The sequence below is a fragment of the Lissotriton vulgaris genome, chromosome 8 (genome assembly GCF_964263255.1).
Source record: "Lissotriton vulgaris chromosome 8, aLisVul1.2, whole genome shotgun sequence".
Classification (NCBI taxonomy): domain Eukaryota; kingdom Metazoa; phylum Chordata; class Amphibia; order Caudata; family Salamandridae; genus Lissotriton; species Lissotriton vulgaris.
Window position 1 is genome coordinate 538197500 of NC_141696.1, and position 16981 is coordinate 538214480.

General features: G+C 45.9%; 1 protein-coding gene across 4 annotated transcripts in view; it reads right to left on the reverse strand.

Annotated features, from left to right (window-relative positions):
• Positions 1-16981, reverse strand: part of RPS6KA3 (ribosomal protein S6 kinase A3) — a 796620-nt gene that overhangs the window by 270920 nt on the left and 508719 nt on the right. For all 4 annotated transcript variants that reach the window (XM_086934351.1, XM_086934352.1, XM_086934353.1 and 1 more), the window contains one exon: positions 4344-4433. In XM_086934351.1, coding sequence (XP_086790477.1) covers positions 4344-4433 — 90 coding nt within the window. The remainder of the gene's footprint in view (positions 1-4343; positions 4434-16981) is intronic.

Here is a 16981-nt window from a genome sequence, read left to right on the forward strand (position 1 = left end):
GACAAAGTGTTCAACTTCACCGACCAGACACTAGGCTGCACCCTCAAAAGAGAGTTCTGCACTCTGACCACAGCACACCTCAACACAGACATCAACACACAACAAGACAGAAACCTTCTAGGCTTCAAACTCACGAGCGCAACAAAGATTGTACTAGCCAAATGGAAAGACATATCCAAGGCCACCTTCAAAAGGGTGGCTAAATTGGGTAACTTTCCTAAGAGGAGCCGACAGCACTGCACTCAGACACACACCATGGAGGAGACCCAACAGAGAGAAGTGGTCACCACTAGATAACACCCTAGAACCGTTCGAACCTCCTTAGACAGCACAAGGACCGTCAACCAGGCTCGGTGTTGCACGCCGATCTACAACAAGCCGCCAATACATGTATGTTATATGGTCATGTTTTTATGTTTAGAAACAAGCACAGGGCCAGCAGCTCTGGTCCGCCACAACGTTATCACGAAAAATAGCCCATTGGGTCATGTAACCAACCACCCAACAAATAAAAAGCAACATCAGCGTTTAGTTTGTATGTTCTATAATCGAATAAGCGAAATTGATCTATTTGCCCAAATGTTACATGTCTTTATTTGTATGTACTGTGTCAATGAAAACACAATAAAAATAATTAATAAAAAAAATTTATATATAGATATTCTTATAAGTCTGCTTAACAAATGTATATATTACTGGTGGTTAAAATACATATATTATTTGATGCTTAACGTGTCACAGTATAGTTCACATAGAAGTTATTTGATTGCATGCTTATGGATCTCTTATTTTTTTATACATCACAACATGATAAGTTATACAAGCTATTGAATTATATGGTTATGGGTCTATGTCTTATTTTATCTTACACAATGTGTAGACATGGTCATAATAATTGTACCTACTACTGAAATATTAGAGAAAATATAAAATGTAAATAAATAAAACATATCAAACAAAGAATTTGCCAAAGAAGTTTAATAAAAAATACATAAATGAATTAGCTTTATGTACTGCAACACTTGAAAGTTGAAGTCTCTATTTATCCATACATGAACATATGAGACTTTATATAACACATTAGATCTTGTTATTATTTTCCATATACATATATACCTTTCTATGTAGTTATATATCTACATATGTATTACTTCACTCCCCCTGGGGGGGGGGGGGGAGAAACCATCCAACTCTATCCTATTCACTACTCTATGTCTCATCATAAACCTTTCAATATATCCTCTATATCTATTTTGACTCATCCCAAACCTCACTGTAGACCAATTAGTGAAATAAGATGCAAACTACAACTCACTCGCAACCTAGAAAAAAGAACACTCCTCGTTTACTTAACACGAAACATCTTTGGAAGCCATTTTGTTTTTACAAGCAAGAAACAAGGCACACGTAGCAAGTGTGAACATCCAAATTTTTTTTTTTTCTTAATTCAAGACTATTTGGGTTTTGGTATAAACAAGCTAAAACTCTGCAATGAGAACACATAAGTAAGAGTAATATGCAAATATTACCAATACAGTTAATAGATCAACATTGGATATAATTACTATCAGATTGAATAATATCAGGATAGAAACTATGTCACTTGGTATGATCTGAAACGATGACATGCATAACTCTAGAGGTGACAATAATATGTAATGGCAACAATTAAAGTTAGTAAGAGTGATAGACCCACTTATAGATATACAAGAAGAGTGAACATCCAAGTTTTTAGTTTCAAATGGACACTTTTTAGATTGTACTATTTCGAGCACAAAATACTTTGCAGAGTTTATAGTCTTTACAAAGAAGGATTTTACAGCCTCGAATCCCATTCACACATTTAGATAAAATTACTACTCAATAGATAAAATACTGTTATAATTAGATTGCCATATGTGGTAACATAGCTAGCTATGACGTGTAGAATCTTTAATTCCTCTCCTAAGCCAGGAAATAAACCTACTGAGTTTAAAGGGACAACTCTTCCTCATTGGTTAAAGAAACCCTACATAAATTTGGCAATAGGCCGTTCTTGCTACAATCAGCTCCTGTAAAACAGAGTTCATGTTGCTTAACATCTATCCATTATTTGGATGAAAATTGAATTTAGATGACACTGAGGCTGGCTTCCAGCCGAGTGCACAGTAACAATACTTGTTTCGGCCATTGAAGATCTATGGAACGAATAAGAACTCACGGTCCGCGCCTTGATACTTTTAGGCTCTTCAGTTGTGTTTGCGACCGATGTCCACAGACATATTAGACAGACTAATCCAAAATGGCTCGCAAATCACATATAGCATGATAAAGACCTTCTTGAACTGAAAGGGAAGTCCATGCCTACAGCTCAGCAAGATGAAGAAAAAATTTCTCCCGTTCAACACCACCAAAAACAACTAGAGAACTTAACACTTTTACCTCCAACTGCAGTTAACACAAAATCACTTGGATTCAACTTAGAAAAAAAAAGTTACAAATGTTGATAACTATATTGATGGTGAGTAAATAATCTTCGTGCTGATTTCTCATTTTATGAATTGACCTACCAGGTGTCAGACTGGTCTGGATTCAGTGTTGCCAGATTGCTCCAAGTGGCTTTAGATACTACTCTGACTCTTGGCATGATGACACAGAGTATATCAGGCAAAATCCAGCATGCTGGCATGAGTTCTTATTTTCCTGTACCTTATCTATAGGGTTTAGGTCCATCAAAAACAGACCCCTCCTTCAAGAATCACAAAGAAAACAAAGACCACACGGCATCTCCTCATTTTCGGGAAACCAACCAGTTAAACCCCATTACCTGAAACTAACTTCAGAACAAAAGTAAAGTCCTGGTCCTTTTCCACCAGGATGGAGACAATGCCCTGCTTAATCGCTACCAACGTTGCTTTCAAACAACCGACAAGTCATTGTAAACAATGCAGCAAGACTAGCTTCTAATTCTCAGTTTTAGCCATACTAAACTGTTGATTGAAATCGTACAGTGGCTACTTAAAGTATTTAGAGTACATGTCAATTTAGTGAAAGTGACAAAATCATCTAACAGGCAAATAACTCTTCAAAGCTGTAAAACACTGCATAGACAATTTCCAGAACCTCCATTTCAGAACCATGTGACAAGAGAAATGCGAATTAATTAATTCTCACCAACACACAATCCGATATCAACCAAAAAATGAAAACACAAATCCCACCATAAAACCACAAACAAGTGGATAATCTTCAATCCACTCACATGACAAACTCCTGTGTCCTAAATTCACTCAAGGCCACGACCTTCAATGACCATCTTCTACCAACAAGAAAATCTTTCCATAGTAACAAAGCATCTCACATTGATGCCTCGCTGAGTCAAAGCACTGTCCGGGATTACCCTGAAGGACAGATTGCCCCCCTGCTGAAGAAATCTACTCTGCAACTAGAAAAGCTTGTCAATTAGAGCCCATCCCTCAGCTAAGGTTTTTGTGGGAGAAAAAGTAGAAAGAAAGCAGTCTCCACCGTACTACACGATCGGATTAAGAATAATCTTCTGCAGGAGAATCAATCTGGCTCTTGAGCACCTTTCAGCACAGAGTGGTCTACTCTAAGTAACGAACTATACCCTACTCAATGGCAACAACCACTGCCTTCCGATTTTACTCTACCTCTATTCAGCCGCTAACAATATTAACCCCCAAACATTGATTCACCCCCTGGGCTTATCTTGCACAGTTCTGCAAGTAGAGGTCCAAGCATGGCTACTTGAGAAGAACTTAAGATTGTTTCACTTACCGGAACACAAGTTAATACAAAATCACTTACAACCCTGGAAACAGACCTCTCCTTCAAGAAGCACATCACCAAAAAACAAAGACCATATGGTAACAGCTGTCTCGCATGAAAATGGTGAATCTCCCATCTGAAACAGACTTCAGTACAAATTTGAAAGCCACCTTGTACCAGTCCCAAAAATCTGGTGGCTATGTGTCATTATGAGGATGCAACCAGGAAAAATAACTACAACACTAGTATGAAGAGAAGACAAGATCTACAGAGAATAATATTTATGGAGAGGAAGAGAAGAAGCTGGAGGTTCTCACACATGGCTATGCAGTAAAAGGCTTGAAACTGGAATTAAAGTGACTGGCACAGCAAATTATGCATTCTACTACAGGTGAAACACTCAAGAAAGGATATATTTCGAACCTTAACCTAGTGTTATGGCTATACTTTGAAATGAATTACTCTAATATTACAAAGTCATTTTTAAGGAATTGTTAAGTGTATTGTCTGCTAAAATGTATTGAGGCTCTAGGCAAGCTACCTTAAAAGAATATTCAGCCAGTAATTTTACTCACATCTCTTAACGTGATGATATTGGGATGCTGTCCATACCGTAGCAAGATTTCAATTTCCTCAGTAGGGTCACGTTTGCTCTTATCAATTATCTAAAAAAATAAAATAAAAAAGGGAAAATTAAACAAAGAAATAGCAATAATATACTGATATAAGCAGAAAAATTACCATAGCATGTAATGCTGATAATTATGAGCACAGCAAATCTGTGATTTAGTTGCAGGAGACAATGAAATGCTTGATATGTGGTGTAAAATACTCAAGTAAACACAAATTTCATTTAATATTCAGAATATATAAACCAAACACTTGGAATTTGGTTTTCTTTACTAACAGCAGTTATGCAAGTTATTAAGTAGCTTGCAACACCATGTGCATTACATACAAAAACACATATGCAATAACTTGATTCATTTCCATCCAACACTCTAGCATAAGGATCTTATAAAAAATTCAGATACACATTTCCTTTGGTTAACGGTTGTCATTGTCACATTGGACTCCCATTTGCACCCATAACTTGTCCCCAATCAAACACTGAAGAACAATTACAAGGCAATGTCTCGTTTAGCAACCAGGAACCCAATCACCACAATGGTCTTAGTACTGGCCACCTCCTCCCATCCACCCACAAGCCCCAGGAGACCTACATTCAGATTTGCGCATCAGGTGGCCCATCAGCTCTTTGGATTGTTGCCAATAGGTCATGATTGTGGGGGATGTCCATATTACATGTAGGAAAGTACCCATGGCATCCATGCAATGTGGGCCATTTGTCGAGGGCGCTCTCCCCATCTGCCATAATCTGGGAGAGTGATAATACACCATAAGATATTTAAATTGTATTAACTGCAGGAAGGCGGCAATGACCAGAGTGTATCGGGCCATCTTAGTCTCCACCCACTCATCTACAAGCATTCCTAAATCCTCCTCCCACTTCCCAAAAAATGCAGGAAGGGGTCTGGTGCGTCAAGAACAAGGGATGCATTACTCCGCGATATAACTTTTGTACCTAGTTGCCCCATTTTTCTTTTGATCTCTAGGGAATTGAATACCAGCACTACCCCTATTTTGTCTTTATATGCTTTCAGGGCATGGCACAGTTGTAAAAATTAAAAGAATTTAGTTACTATTCATCTACTAGTTGTCCAAATGATTTAACATGACTCTGCTTCTGACCCAATGTAGAGATGCCAATGAGCTCAGACATGCAGAAGTCCCTCAGGGCTATCAACTGTGGGACAGTGCTCCACACCATAACGGGTGCCTCAACATTTAATTTCCCACACCATTAAGTTTTCCTAAAAGATGTGTTTCAGCATATCACAGGGGTCTTTATAATTGGCGGAAGAGAGCGTAGGATGGGTGTTCCATACAGCAGAGTGTGCAAATCATATGGCTCTAATAATTCTAGTTCAAGTCTCATGGCAGAGTCTAGTCTACTGCAGTTAAGTTTGACCAATTGTGAGGCCCAGTAGTATTGTTGCAGATCAGGTACTCCCAATCCCCTGTTGAAAGTAAATTGTATATAATTCTCAAAGCAGAGTCAAGGCCCATAGGAATTTGTTACGTGTTGGGGTAAGGGGGAAGGAAAACATTGGAATATAAGTGGGTAGGGATAGTTTTGGATGATGTAGAGAAAGTGCTGAAGCATGACCATCTTGAAAAGAGCTCCTCTTCCCATAAAGGGCAGAGAGAGCGAGTCACCCATTCGGCCCAATAAGCTTAAGAGTAGACCAGTAGTAATTTGTCTTTAAGTTTCCTATGTGGCCACAACTGGCTTTTTTCTTCCTTTTAATGAAAGGAAGAAAAAAGCTAGTTGTGGCCACAGAGGAGTCAAATATAATATTTCAGTTCTGTTTCAACATGTCCGCTTCGTTGTGCAGTCCTATTGATACAAACCTTTAATAAACATCTAAGTTAATGAACAAACTCTGAACTTAGTTAAGATGGGTAGCAATAAGTCGCTGTTGTATCATCTGCATTCTACACCCTCAAAAAAAATCAAGAAACTCCTTCCTTATCTACCACAGTCAGCCGGCAAAACACTTATCAGTACTTTAGTGTTTTCTAAAACGGATTACTGCAACTCTCTGCTTCTTAATGCTCAGGAAGGAGTCCTCAACAAACTCCAGACCGTGCAAAACGCGGCTGCCAGAACCTTACTCTCTATTTCCAAATTCACATCTGTCTCCCATCACATCAAAGAGCTCCACTGGCTCCCAATCAGGAGCCGAATAAAATTTAAGGCCCTTTGCATAGCCTATAAGACCCTTTACCACCCAGGGCCTAAGTTCCTAAAAGAAGCTATACGCCCATTGGAGCATCACAGAACCCTTCGATCCTCCACAGCTTTCATGCTGTCTGTCCCTCGGACAAAAAAGGCCACTTGGGGAGACAGGTGCTTCACTACAGCCACTGCTAAATTCTGGAACAGCCTCCCACTGCACATCAAAACCGCCCCCACGCTCCTTAAATTCCGAAAAAACCTCAAGACATGGCTTTTCTCCTCTGCCTAACCACCCCGTCAAAGTGTAGGAAGTTCTGTGATCACTAGCGCCGAGACACCTGTATGGGTATTTGCGCGCTTTAAAAATAGCAATAAATAAATAAAATAAATAAATAAATAAGCATCAGTTATTAAACACTAGAAAACCCTAGGGGGTGAAAATGTGCTTTACAACAACACGTTATTGTAGGAAGCTGGTGCTTTATGTGATATACCACTAAGTGCTTATATCATGTAAAGAGTCCAGTGATTTCCCCAGAAGTGTATAGGGCTCAATGTAAACCCAAAGTGCTCCACTTGTGGTAGTGTGGTCGAGCAGCCTTAGGACAAACACAGAGGAGTGCATGACATTTGTTATACACACAGTGCCTAATAAATGAGACAACTCAAAAAGGAGATCCACACCTATTTTAAAAAATAATCTCTTTCTAGATGAATATGAAGACCAGGATGTAGGTTAAAAGCTAAGTACATTTAAAAAAATACTTTTATTTTTAAAAAGTGGACACAGTGTAATTTGAGTTCAGCAATGTTAACATATGGGAGGAAAAAAAACGCAGTTTTGAAGGGGTGTCCTTTGGTGTCAGGAACAGCTTATTGAGCAGGTAGTGGTCAGGGCAAATCTTCTGATTGAGGCTGCAGGCACCTAGGTAGAGTCCAGCAGGGGTCAGCCCACATTGGACTCTGGCTCAATCGCTGGTTAACCTTTGCAGGACTGGTGGGCCACATGGATTCAGGCTGTGGGATACAGGTGCAGAGGTGGGTCCGGAGGCAGTTTCGCAGTTCCTCAGGGCAGAGCTCTTTGGTTTTAAAGTTGGTTTCTTCTTGGACAGGTCTGCTGTCCACAGGAGCTTCTTGATCTTTGTATAAGGCAGACAGTTCTCCCAGGGTTTTGGAAGTTGCAGGGCCACCAGGACGAGTCAACTTTTGTAGCAAGGATGAAAGGCGGATGAAAGGCAGCAGACAGGCGACAGGGCTGGCGCCAAGTCAGTCTCTTCGAACTTTCTTGCTGGGGGCGGCTCTTCGGCGTCCAGGCTTTGTACGTCACTAGGAATCTAATTTCAGGGTCAGGGGTTCCACCTAAATACTAAATTAAGGGCATTACAAGGGAGTGACAGGTAGGGACCAATGGGTCTACACCCTCTATTATGCCACCGTCCTGTGGTAGGGGGTCATAGACCTAGCCCTGATTCGATAAGTTCAACCATCTTCAAGATGATGGGCACTGAAAAATGTTCTTCACTTCGCCTCCAGCACCTAAGGAGTTGGCGAAGGGGGACACACACCCTATTCTTATCTAGCATTCCTGCAGGATCTCCCTCCAGAAGTACAGGTTTGAACGGGGGCTGCCATCTGCTGCTAGCCAGAGGCTGGGGATGCATTACAAAGGCGGCAAGGCCTTTGAAGCTTCCCTCTTGAACACTGTGCTCATCCTGGGGATGAGGTGTGACACTTCCACCCATGATGGGCTTTGTTTCTGGCCTGAGAGAGCAGGGCCTATTTCAATTAAGGGGTCCAGCAACATGTCTTGTGGTGGCAGGCTGCCTAAAGCCAATCAGAGACCACACCAGGTTTGGTAGGTTTCCAGGGGGCACCTCGTGGTACATGTTTTAATAAATTTAACACTGGAGTCAGTCCAGGTTTATTAAGAAGAGTTGTTTGGTACCAAACACTCTTGGGTTCAGTGAAGCCATCATGGTGCTGGGGAACTCGACTTGTCAAGTTTCCAGCCTTCGTACTCTGTGGCTTCCCTGACACGTACAATATTAAGAATAGACATAAATTGTAGTGGTACATCTACTCATGCAGACATGCCCACACAAATGTGATATAGTGCACTCTGCCTTGAAAGTCCTACTACTAGAGGGGTGACTTACCTAGACCTTGGATCGTGCTGCTTTGACACTGCATACATGCAGTATGCCATGTCGACTTTGTCATTTTGGTGAGCACCAAGGCATGCAGACTGCAGTGGCAGCTAGCATGGCCTTGGTGAGGGGACCATCTTCAGTCACCAATGCCCTTGGTACCAAGGTACCTTTTACTAGGGACTTAGAAAGGGATCTGAAGTTATGCCTATCGTAGTACAGTTTTAGGGAAGGAACTCTGGCACAGGAGACCTGCTTGGCAGGGACCCTGTGCACTTTCAATCAAAACCACATGTTCCAGACAAATAATTGTGGGGGTTAACCATGTCAAAAGAGTCAATTTCTTCACAATTATGAAATCATAGTGCACATGACATTTCAGTTTTGCTTCCATGATGTTCTGAATGGCCTTTCAATTTTAGACCCTTGAATAAGGTTGGCCTGAACGTTATATGTGTTAAGCGGCCACAACAGCCCTGGATTAACTGGAAAAACTGGTAGTACAACTTTAGTATTACACATCTGCAAGATTGTATAGCTTAAAAAAAATGTGTATGTTTTCACATCAAAAACGTCTATGAATGTTAACGAGCATCAAGGACGTACGTAAGCAGTACTTCTGAGACAACAATTTTCAGTTCATGGCCCAAACTACTGCATCCATTTGTAGAGTCTGAAAACATCGTTCTTCTCCTATAGACAAAAGGGAATGCCTTTGCTACATCCAGAAGTTCTGCAATCTGTATGTGTCACATTGTTTGCAGGCTGTAACATGCCAATGCAGAAATATGAAAATGTGAGCAAGGACATACCCACACGAAACTCTCCGGTTGGAGATGAGATTTCTCATGTTGCTTAGAGACTCTGACTTATTGGAAGAAACAGTATAACCAATGAACCAAACATGGCAATGTAAAGCATCTCCCCTCCTTGGGTGTGCAGAGAATAGTGTAATTTATATAGTGAACAATTTGGAGGACACAGACTGAAATGAACCACTGTAAATGGTGCAGGTCTTTTGAGATTGAAAGATGCAGGGTATAGGTAAATCTCGTAAGCATCCTGCACCTCTGATGCATACAACATATAGATAATTTTTTCATATAGGTTAATACTCTCTTCCGTCTACATTTCTGCCAGTGCCTTAGGTTTATTATGGTCAAGTACAATTCCCACCCTAACTTCTTTCAAACCAAAAAAGCAGGACACTGCATGACCTCATTCATGTAATGGGACCTCTTCAATGCTTTTTCTAGTTAAGGCCGGTCCTCTTCAGCCATTCCCAAAGATCTCAGGTCATACCTAATAGGAAATACATTTTTTGCTGCGTTTCATCATTTTACTTTGCTGTGTGCTAAGTTAAACATGGGGAGCATCTGATTGTGAAGGGGCAGAGCTTACCTCCAGGTCGCAGCGACCCCGTACGAACGCCCATAGGGGCGAAAACACTAACCTGCCGCCCAAACCGGCTACACCTCTCTGTCTCCCTGCAGGTACCGACAGCATCGCCGGCGCCCAGCGGACCGGAAACGACCTGGATTGACCCCGGAAGTGCAACGGCCACTAAAGGACCGGAAGTGACCCTGCCTGACCCCGGAAGCCTTTCCTCAGCGACCCGAGGGGATCGTATAAAGACCGGCAACACAGAGGTGGATTGGTTCCCAGCGGTGGACTCGTGGCAGGAGTTGGCGAGACGCGAAGGACCAGCGGAGGAGGTTGTAGGAGAGCGGATGCGAGGAGAGAGCGGAGAAGAGGAAGAATTGTGGTGCGAGGATTGGTGGCATCCTCAGGAGGTGGCTGGAAAGCGGCCGTAACTCGGATGAGAGTTACGGCGGGGTACGTGAGTAATCTGTTATCATTCTCCATGCTTCCCCCACCTTGTGTAATTAGTGTAAATCGTGTACAGATATCACGCGCACCCGCACTGTGTAATATAGTCACCCCTACACTGTATAATACCTACCACCCCCCCCTCCCTTCACGACAACCACTCTATTCCAAAACCTCCCTTTCCTTTCCCGTCTTACCCAACTCTATTGTCTTCCCTCACCGTCTATTTCCCTCCCTACACTCCCGGTGCCGGTGGCAGTTATCTAAGTTCCGTGTGCTTTGGAACTAATTGCCCTGTGTCTTTCTCACTTACCTCCGAGGGACGCCCCGACGCCCGTCAGCAGGAAGGAGATCCCCAGCCCGGCGGAGGAAGACCTACCTGTGTTCCCCTCTTCGGACCCCCTCTCGAGGACCCGGAACAGGACCAGCAAGCAGCGTACCCGGACACCGTGCCCAAGGATTTGACTTCCTCTGTAACTAATAAAATCCTTGCTAACCATAGCACACTACATTCGGCCTCCACGCCTGTTATTCCGGCCCGCACACCCCCACACCCCACAAGTGGTGTCAGAAGAGGGATCGCCCGGAAGCATGGAGGCCGCCGTCAAACATCTGGCCGAGGGCCAGGAACTCCTCGGCAAACTGATGGAGAGGTTTCTGAAGACCGCAGAAGATGACAGGGGCCAATTGCACGACGTCCTGAAGGGGCAGGGCACAGCCCAGGACCAGGCTCTGGAAAAATTGACCACCGTCATGGGGCAGCAGAGACCAATGGCATCGTTACCCTCGGTAGTCCTGCAGAAGTATGTGGCTGGCGAAGATCCAGACTTTTTCTTCACCAACTTCGAACGGCTTGCTCAGGCCGCTGCCTGGCCTGCAGATCGGTGGGGCCATTACCTAGGTCCCCTACTAACAGGGGAACTGCAAGCAGCCTATCAGCAGGCCAACATCCAGGGACAGACTCCCTATGCGGATATAAAAAAATGCATCTTGGAACGTCTGGGGATAGATGACGAAACCTACAGGGTTAGACTCCGCCAGGCCAAGGAGGGACCCCAAGAGAATCCCCGGGCATTGTCGTTCAGGATACAAGACTTGGCCGACCGATGGCTCAAACCAGCAACCTCAAGTAAGGCTGAAATAATGGCCAAGATATACCTCGAACAATATCTGGCTTCCCTACATCCCGCTACGCAGAAGTGGGTCCGCCAACATGCCCGTTTGACTCTTGACAGTGCTGTCGAAATAGCCAGTGCCTATAATCGAGCAGAGGAAGGCCAGCGGGCGAGGGAAGAACACCCAACCCACCTAGGTCGGGGCAACCATCCCCGGCCAACAAGACCACCTCCGGTGCAAAGAAAACCAGAATTAGCCCCACTGATGCCTTATCCGGTCATGCCCAGACCACCGCCACCAGGACCACAATGTTACCATTGTGGTGGATATGGACACATTGCCCGCATATGCCTTCAGAAAGAGGAACCCATGGAGATTGGCTTGACGAGAAATTATGTGTGTCTCACCACCGAAACAACCCCTCCACCCTTCAGGTGTCCCGTACAGATCGACGGACAAAGGATGATGGCACTTGCGGATACCGGGTGTCGCCACAGTGTTCTGCGTCCCCAAGAACTACCTCACGCCGTGGGACCCGTGACCGGGTCAGTGGCCATCAAATGTGTCCACGGAGACACCAAATGTTACCCGACCACACAAGTACGTGTACAACATCCTACCGACCCAGGAAGCTTGTTGACAGTCGGTTTGGTTCCCAACCTACCCGAACAGGCCATTCTAGGGAGCGACTATAGTGGTCTTCCGCATCTCCTCCAAGACACCACAGACTCTTTGAAGAAATGGTGGGAAGAGGCTCCCTTTTCCCGTGATTCCCCTGCTGCTGTCGAGATACCCAAACCCTGGAAGACCAAGGCCCAAAGGAAAAAGGAAAAGAGGGGGTTCGCTCTGGCCTGCCCAGCCCAGGTAGACCCTCATCCGTGGGAAACCGATCGGGAATTCAGAGCTGCCCAACAAGAAGATCCAGTGTTGCAGGATGCTTGGGGTCGGGCACTCCCCGATGAAGACCCCTTACACGTAGGTCCCTACTTCTTCATACGGAATGGACTCTTGTATCGCAAAGGAGGAGCCCAGGCCAATACTCAACTGGTTATCCCGGGGTTGTTCCGTGAGAAGGTTTTGTTTCTGGCGCACAGTCATCTGTTAGGTGGGCATTTCAGTGATGAAAAGACTGGAGAAGCGATCCTGGAGAAGTTCTACTGGCCCGGGGTGTACGCGCAGATTAAGCGCTATTGTCGGGAATGCCCGGTGTGCCAGAAAACCAGCCGGTACCGACCACCGAGAGCTTCCCTACACCCCCTTCCTCTGATAGATATCCCCTTCACTAGGGTGGGGATGGACATTATAGGCCCCCTGTTACCCTCCAAGAGTGGCTGTAGGTATGCCTTAGTAGTAGTGGACTACGCAACCCGATTCCCTGAAGCAGTGCCTCTCCGTCAACCAACCACCCAGAACATAGCCAAAGCGCTTATCGCCATATTTTCCAGGGTGGGGTTTCCCCGCGAGATTTTAACCGATCAAGGCACCCCCTTTGTCTCCTCCCTCATGCGCCAAGTCTGTTCCAAACTGGGGATCAAACAGGTAAGAACATCAGCATACCACCCCCAGACGGACGGCTTGGTGGAACGCTACAACGCCACGCTAAAGACCACCTTGAAAAAACTTTTGGGTCTCGAGAGCAAAAGATGGGAGGAGATGTTACCTTTGGCCCTTTTTGCCATCCGGTGCAAGGCACAAAGTAGCACGGGTTATTCGCCCTACGAACTGCTCTATGGTCGCGCCCCCCGAACTCTTTTGGACATGGCTCGTGAGGCCTGGGAAGCCTAACCTGATCGGACCCGTCCTCTTCCTGAATACGTCAACAACCTGAAGACCCATTTAGGAGAGATCCGAGAGATTGTGAGACAGAACCTACTGGCCGCTCAAACGTCTCAAAAACAACAATACAACAAAGGAACCAAACTCCGGTCCTTTGTTCCCAGGGAGTTGGTCCTGTTGCTCCTTCCCTCCTCAGACCATAAGTTGCTAGGACAATGGCAGGGGCCATTCACCGTCACCAGACAAGTGACTCCCGTGACATATGAAGTCCAAATCGACGTCACCAGGGGGTCCACCCAGATATACCATGTCAACCTCCTAAAGAAATGGGAGGGTCCTCGACCCGTCTTGACTGGTGTTAGCCCCCTCCCCTTTGAATGCTGCTTTGATACAGAGCTATCTGAGAGCAAGAAACGGGACCTCTGCCAGCCCCTGTCCTCAGTGCAAACCGTGTTTTCCTCCCTCCCAGGACACACTACGGTAGTGGAGCATGCCATCCATACAGAACCGGGGAAAATAGTCCGGCAACGTCCGTATCGTGTCCCAGAAGCTCGAAGAGCAGTCATAAAAGAGGAAACCAATCAAATGTTAAAGATGGGCATCATTGAACCCTCCCGTAGCGACTGGAATTCGCCCATAGTCCTAGTACCAAAACCCGATGGTTCTACCAGGTTTTGTATTGATTTTAGGGAGGTAAACAAAATTTCAGCCTTCGATTCCTACCCCCTACCTCGGGTAGACGAGATGGTCGAACGCATCGGCAGGGCCCAGTATATAAGCACCCTCGACCTCTGCAAGGGATACTGGCAGATTCCCTTGAGAGCCGAGGATAAACACAAAACAGCATTCTCCACCCCAGAGGGACTGTTCCAGTTTAAAGTTATGCCCTTTGGCCTTCATGGAGCCCCAGCAACATTTCAACGGGCCATGAATCAGGTTCTACAGCCCCATTCCCACTACTCGGGTGCGTACCTAGACGACATAGTCATCTACAGTGACACCTGGGAGCAACATCTGTCTCATGTACGAGCAATCGTAACCTCCCTAGGTGCCTCTGGCTTCACCATAAATCCCTCCAAGACCACGTTAGCTGCCCAAAGCGTGAAGTACCTAGGATACCTGCTGGGGGAGGGACATATTCGGCCACAAGACAGCAAGGTCAGGACCATCCAAGACATTTCCTTTCCCCAAACTCGTAAAGATCTCCGAGCGTTCCTAGGTATGCTGGGATACTACAGGAGATTTATACCTAACTTCTCCCATACGGCAGCCCCCTTGACGGATCTCCTAAAGAAAACAACGAAAGCGGAGGAGATCCTCAAACAACCAACCCCCTTGTTGTTACAGGCCTTTCACCTCCTCAAACATTCCCTGACCTCAGAACCCGTGCTGATGAGTCCTGACTATTCCAAGCCCTTTATATTGCAGACCGACGCGTCTGACCAGGGTTTGGGGGCAGTATTGTCGCAAAAGGACGAATCGGGGGCGGAGAAACCCGTTCTATATCTAAGCAGGAAGTTGTTTCCCCGTGAAACCAATTATTCAGTGGTAGAAAAAGAAGCACTCGCCATTAAATGGGCAATCGAAAGCCTCCGGTATTACCTGGAGGGGCGGGAATTCATTCTATACACAGATCATGCCCCTCTTGAATGGATGGCGCGTAACCGGGGTAATAATGATAGAGTACTCAGGTGGTTCCTCTCTCTCCAACCCTTTCGCTTCCGAACCTTACATCGGAAAGGGCTGGAACAGGGTAACGCAGACTATCTCTCCCGGTACCCACCAAACCTGACCCCTACAAGAAACAATCCTAGGGAAAGGGGATGTGAAGGGGCAGAGCTTACCTCCAGGTCGCAGCGACCTCGTACGAACGCCCATAGGGGCGACAACACTAACCTGCCGCCCAAACCGGCTACACCTCTCTCTGTCTCCCTGCAGGTACCGACAGCATCGCCGGCGCCCAGCGGACCGGAAACGACCTGGATTGACCCCGGAAGTGCAACGGCCACTAAAGGACCGGAAGTGACCCTGCCTGACCCCGGAAGCCTTTCCTCAGCGACCCGAGGGGATCGTATAAAGACCGGCAACACAGAGGTGGATTGGTTCCCAGCAGTGGACTCGTGGCAGGAGTTGGCGAGACGCGAAGGACCAGCGGAGGAGGTTGTAGGAGAGCGGATGCGAGGAGAGAGCGGAGAAGAGGAAGAATTGTGGTGCGAGGATTGGTGGCATCCTCAGGAGGTGGCTGGAAAGCGGCCGTAACTCGGATGAGAGTTACGGCGGGGCACGTGAGTAATCGGTTATCATTCTCCGTGTTTCCCCCACCTTGTGTAATTAGTGTAAATAGTGTAAATCGTGTACAGATATCACGCGCACCCGCACTGTGTAATATAGTCACCCCTACACTGTATAATACCTACCACCCCCCTCCCTCCCTTCACGACAACCACTCTATTCCGAAACCTCCCTTTCCTTTCCCGTCTTACCCAACTCTATCGTCTTCCCTCACCGTCTATTTCCCTCCCTACACTCCCGGTGCCGGTGACAGTTATCTAAGTTCCGTGTGCTTTGGAACTAATTGCCCTGTGTCTTTCTCACTTACCTCCGAGGGACGCCCCGACGCCCGTCAGCAGGAAGGAGATCCCCAGCCCGGCGGAGGAAGACCTACCTGTGTTCCCCTCTTCGGACCCCCTCTCGAGGACCCGGAACAGGACCAGCAAGCAGCGTACCCGGACACCGTGCCCAAGGATTTGACTTCCTCTGTAACTAATAAAATCCTTGCTAACCATAGCACACTACATTCAGCCTCCACGCCTGTTATTCCGGCCCGCACACCCCCACACCCCACACTGATGCATCTTGATCATGGTCCCAAGTACGAGTGCTCTGTTGGAAAAGAAAAAATGTTTACCCTAATATTTACATAATCAACAATTTTGTGAGTTATCAGGATGCAAAACCTGCCTTTATAGAACCGTCACAAAATATTTTATTTTCCAACTTGTGTTGGGAAAATGCAAGAAACTGCAAATTCAGAGAATATATGTAGCATAGAGTGACACATTCGACGGAAAGATTGGATTTTGATCAAGTTCAAGTTCAGTAATTTGTATAGCGCACTACTCACCCAGAGGGTCTCAAGGCGCTTGGGGAGGGTGGGTGGATTACTTATCGAATAGCCAGGTTTTTAGCTGCTTTCTAAAGGAGAGGTGGTTCTGTGTAAGGCGGAGGTGAGTGGGGAGGGAATTCCAGGTTTTGGCCACTAAGTAGGAGAAAGATCTTCCTCCCATGGTGGATCTATTGATGCGTGGAACTGTGGCGAGGGCTTGATTAGATGAGCGTAGTTGGTGGGTGGGTGTGCAGAAGGACAGTCGTTTGTTGAGGCTTTCTGGTCCTAGGTCGTAGAGGGCCTTGTGTGCGTGGGTGAGGAGACGGAACGTTACTCGCTTGTTGACGGGAAGCCAGTGGAGGTCTTTTAGGTGACTGGAAATGTGGGCTTGACGGGGGATGTCCAGTATGAGTCTGGCGGAGGCGTTTTGGATGC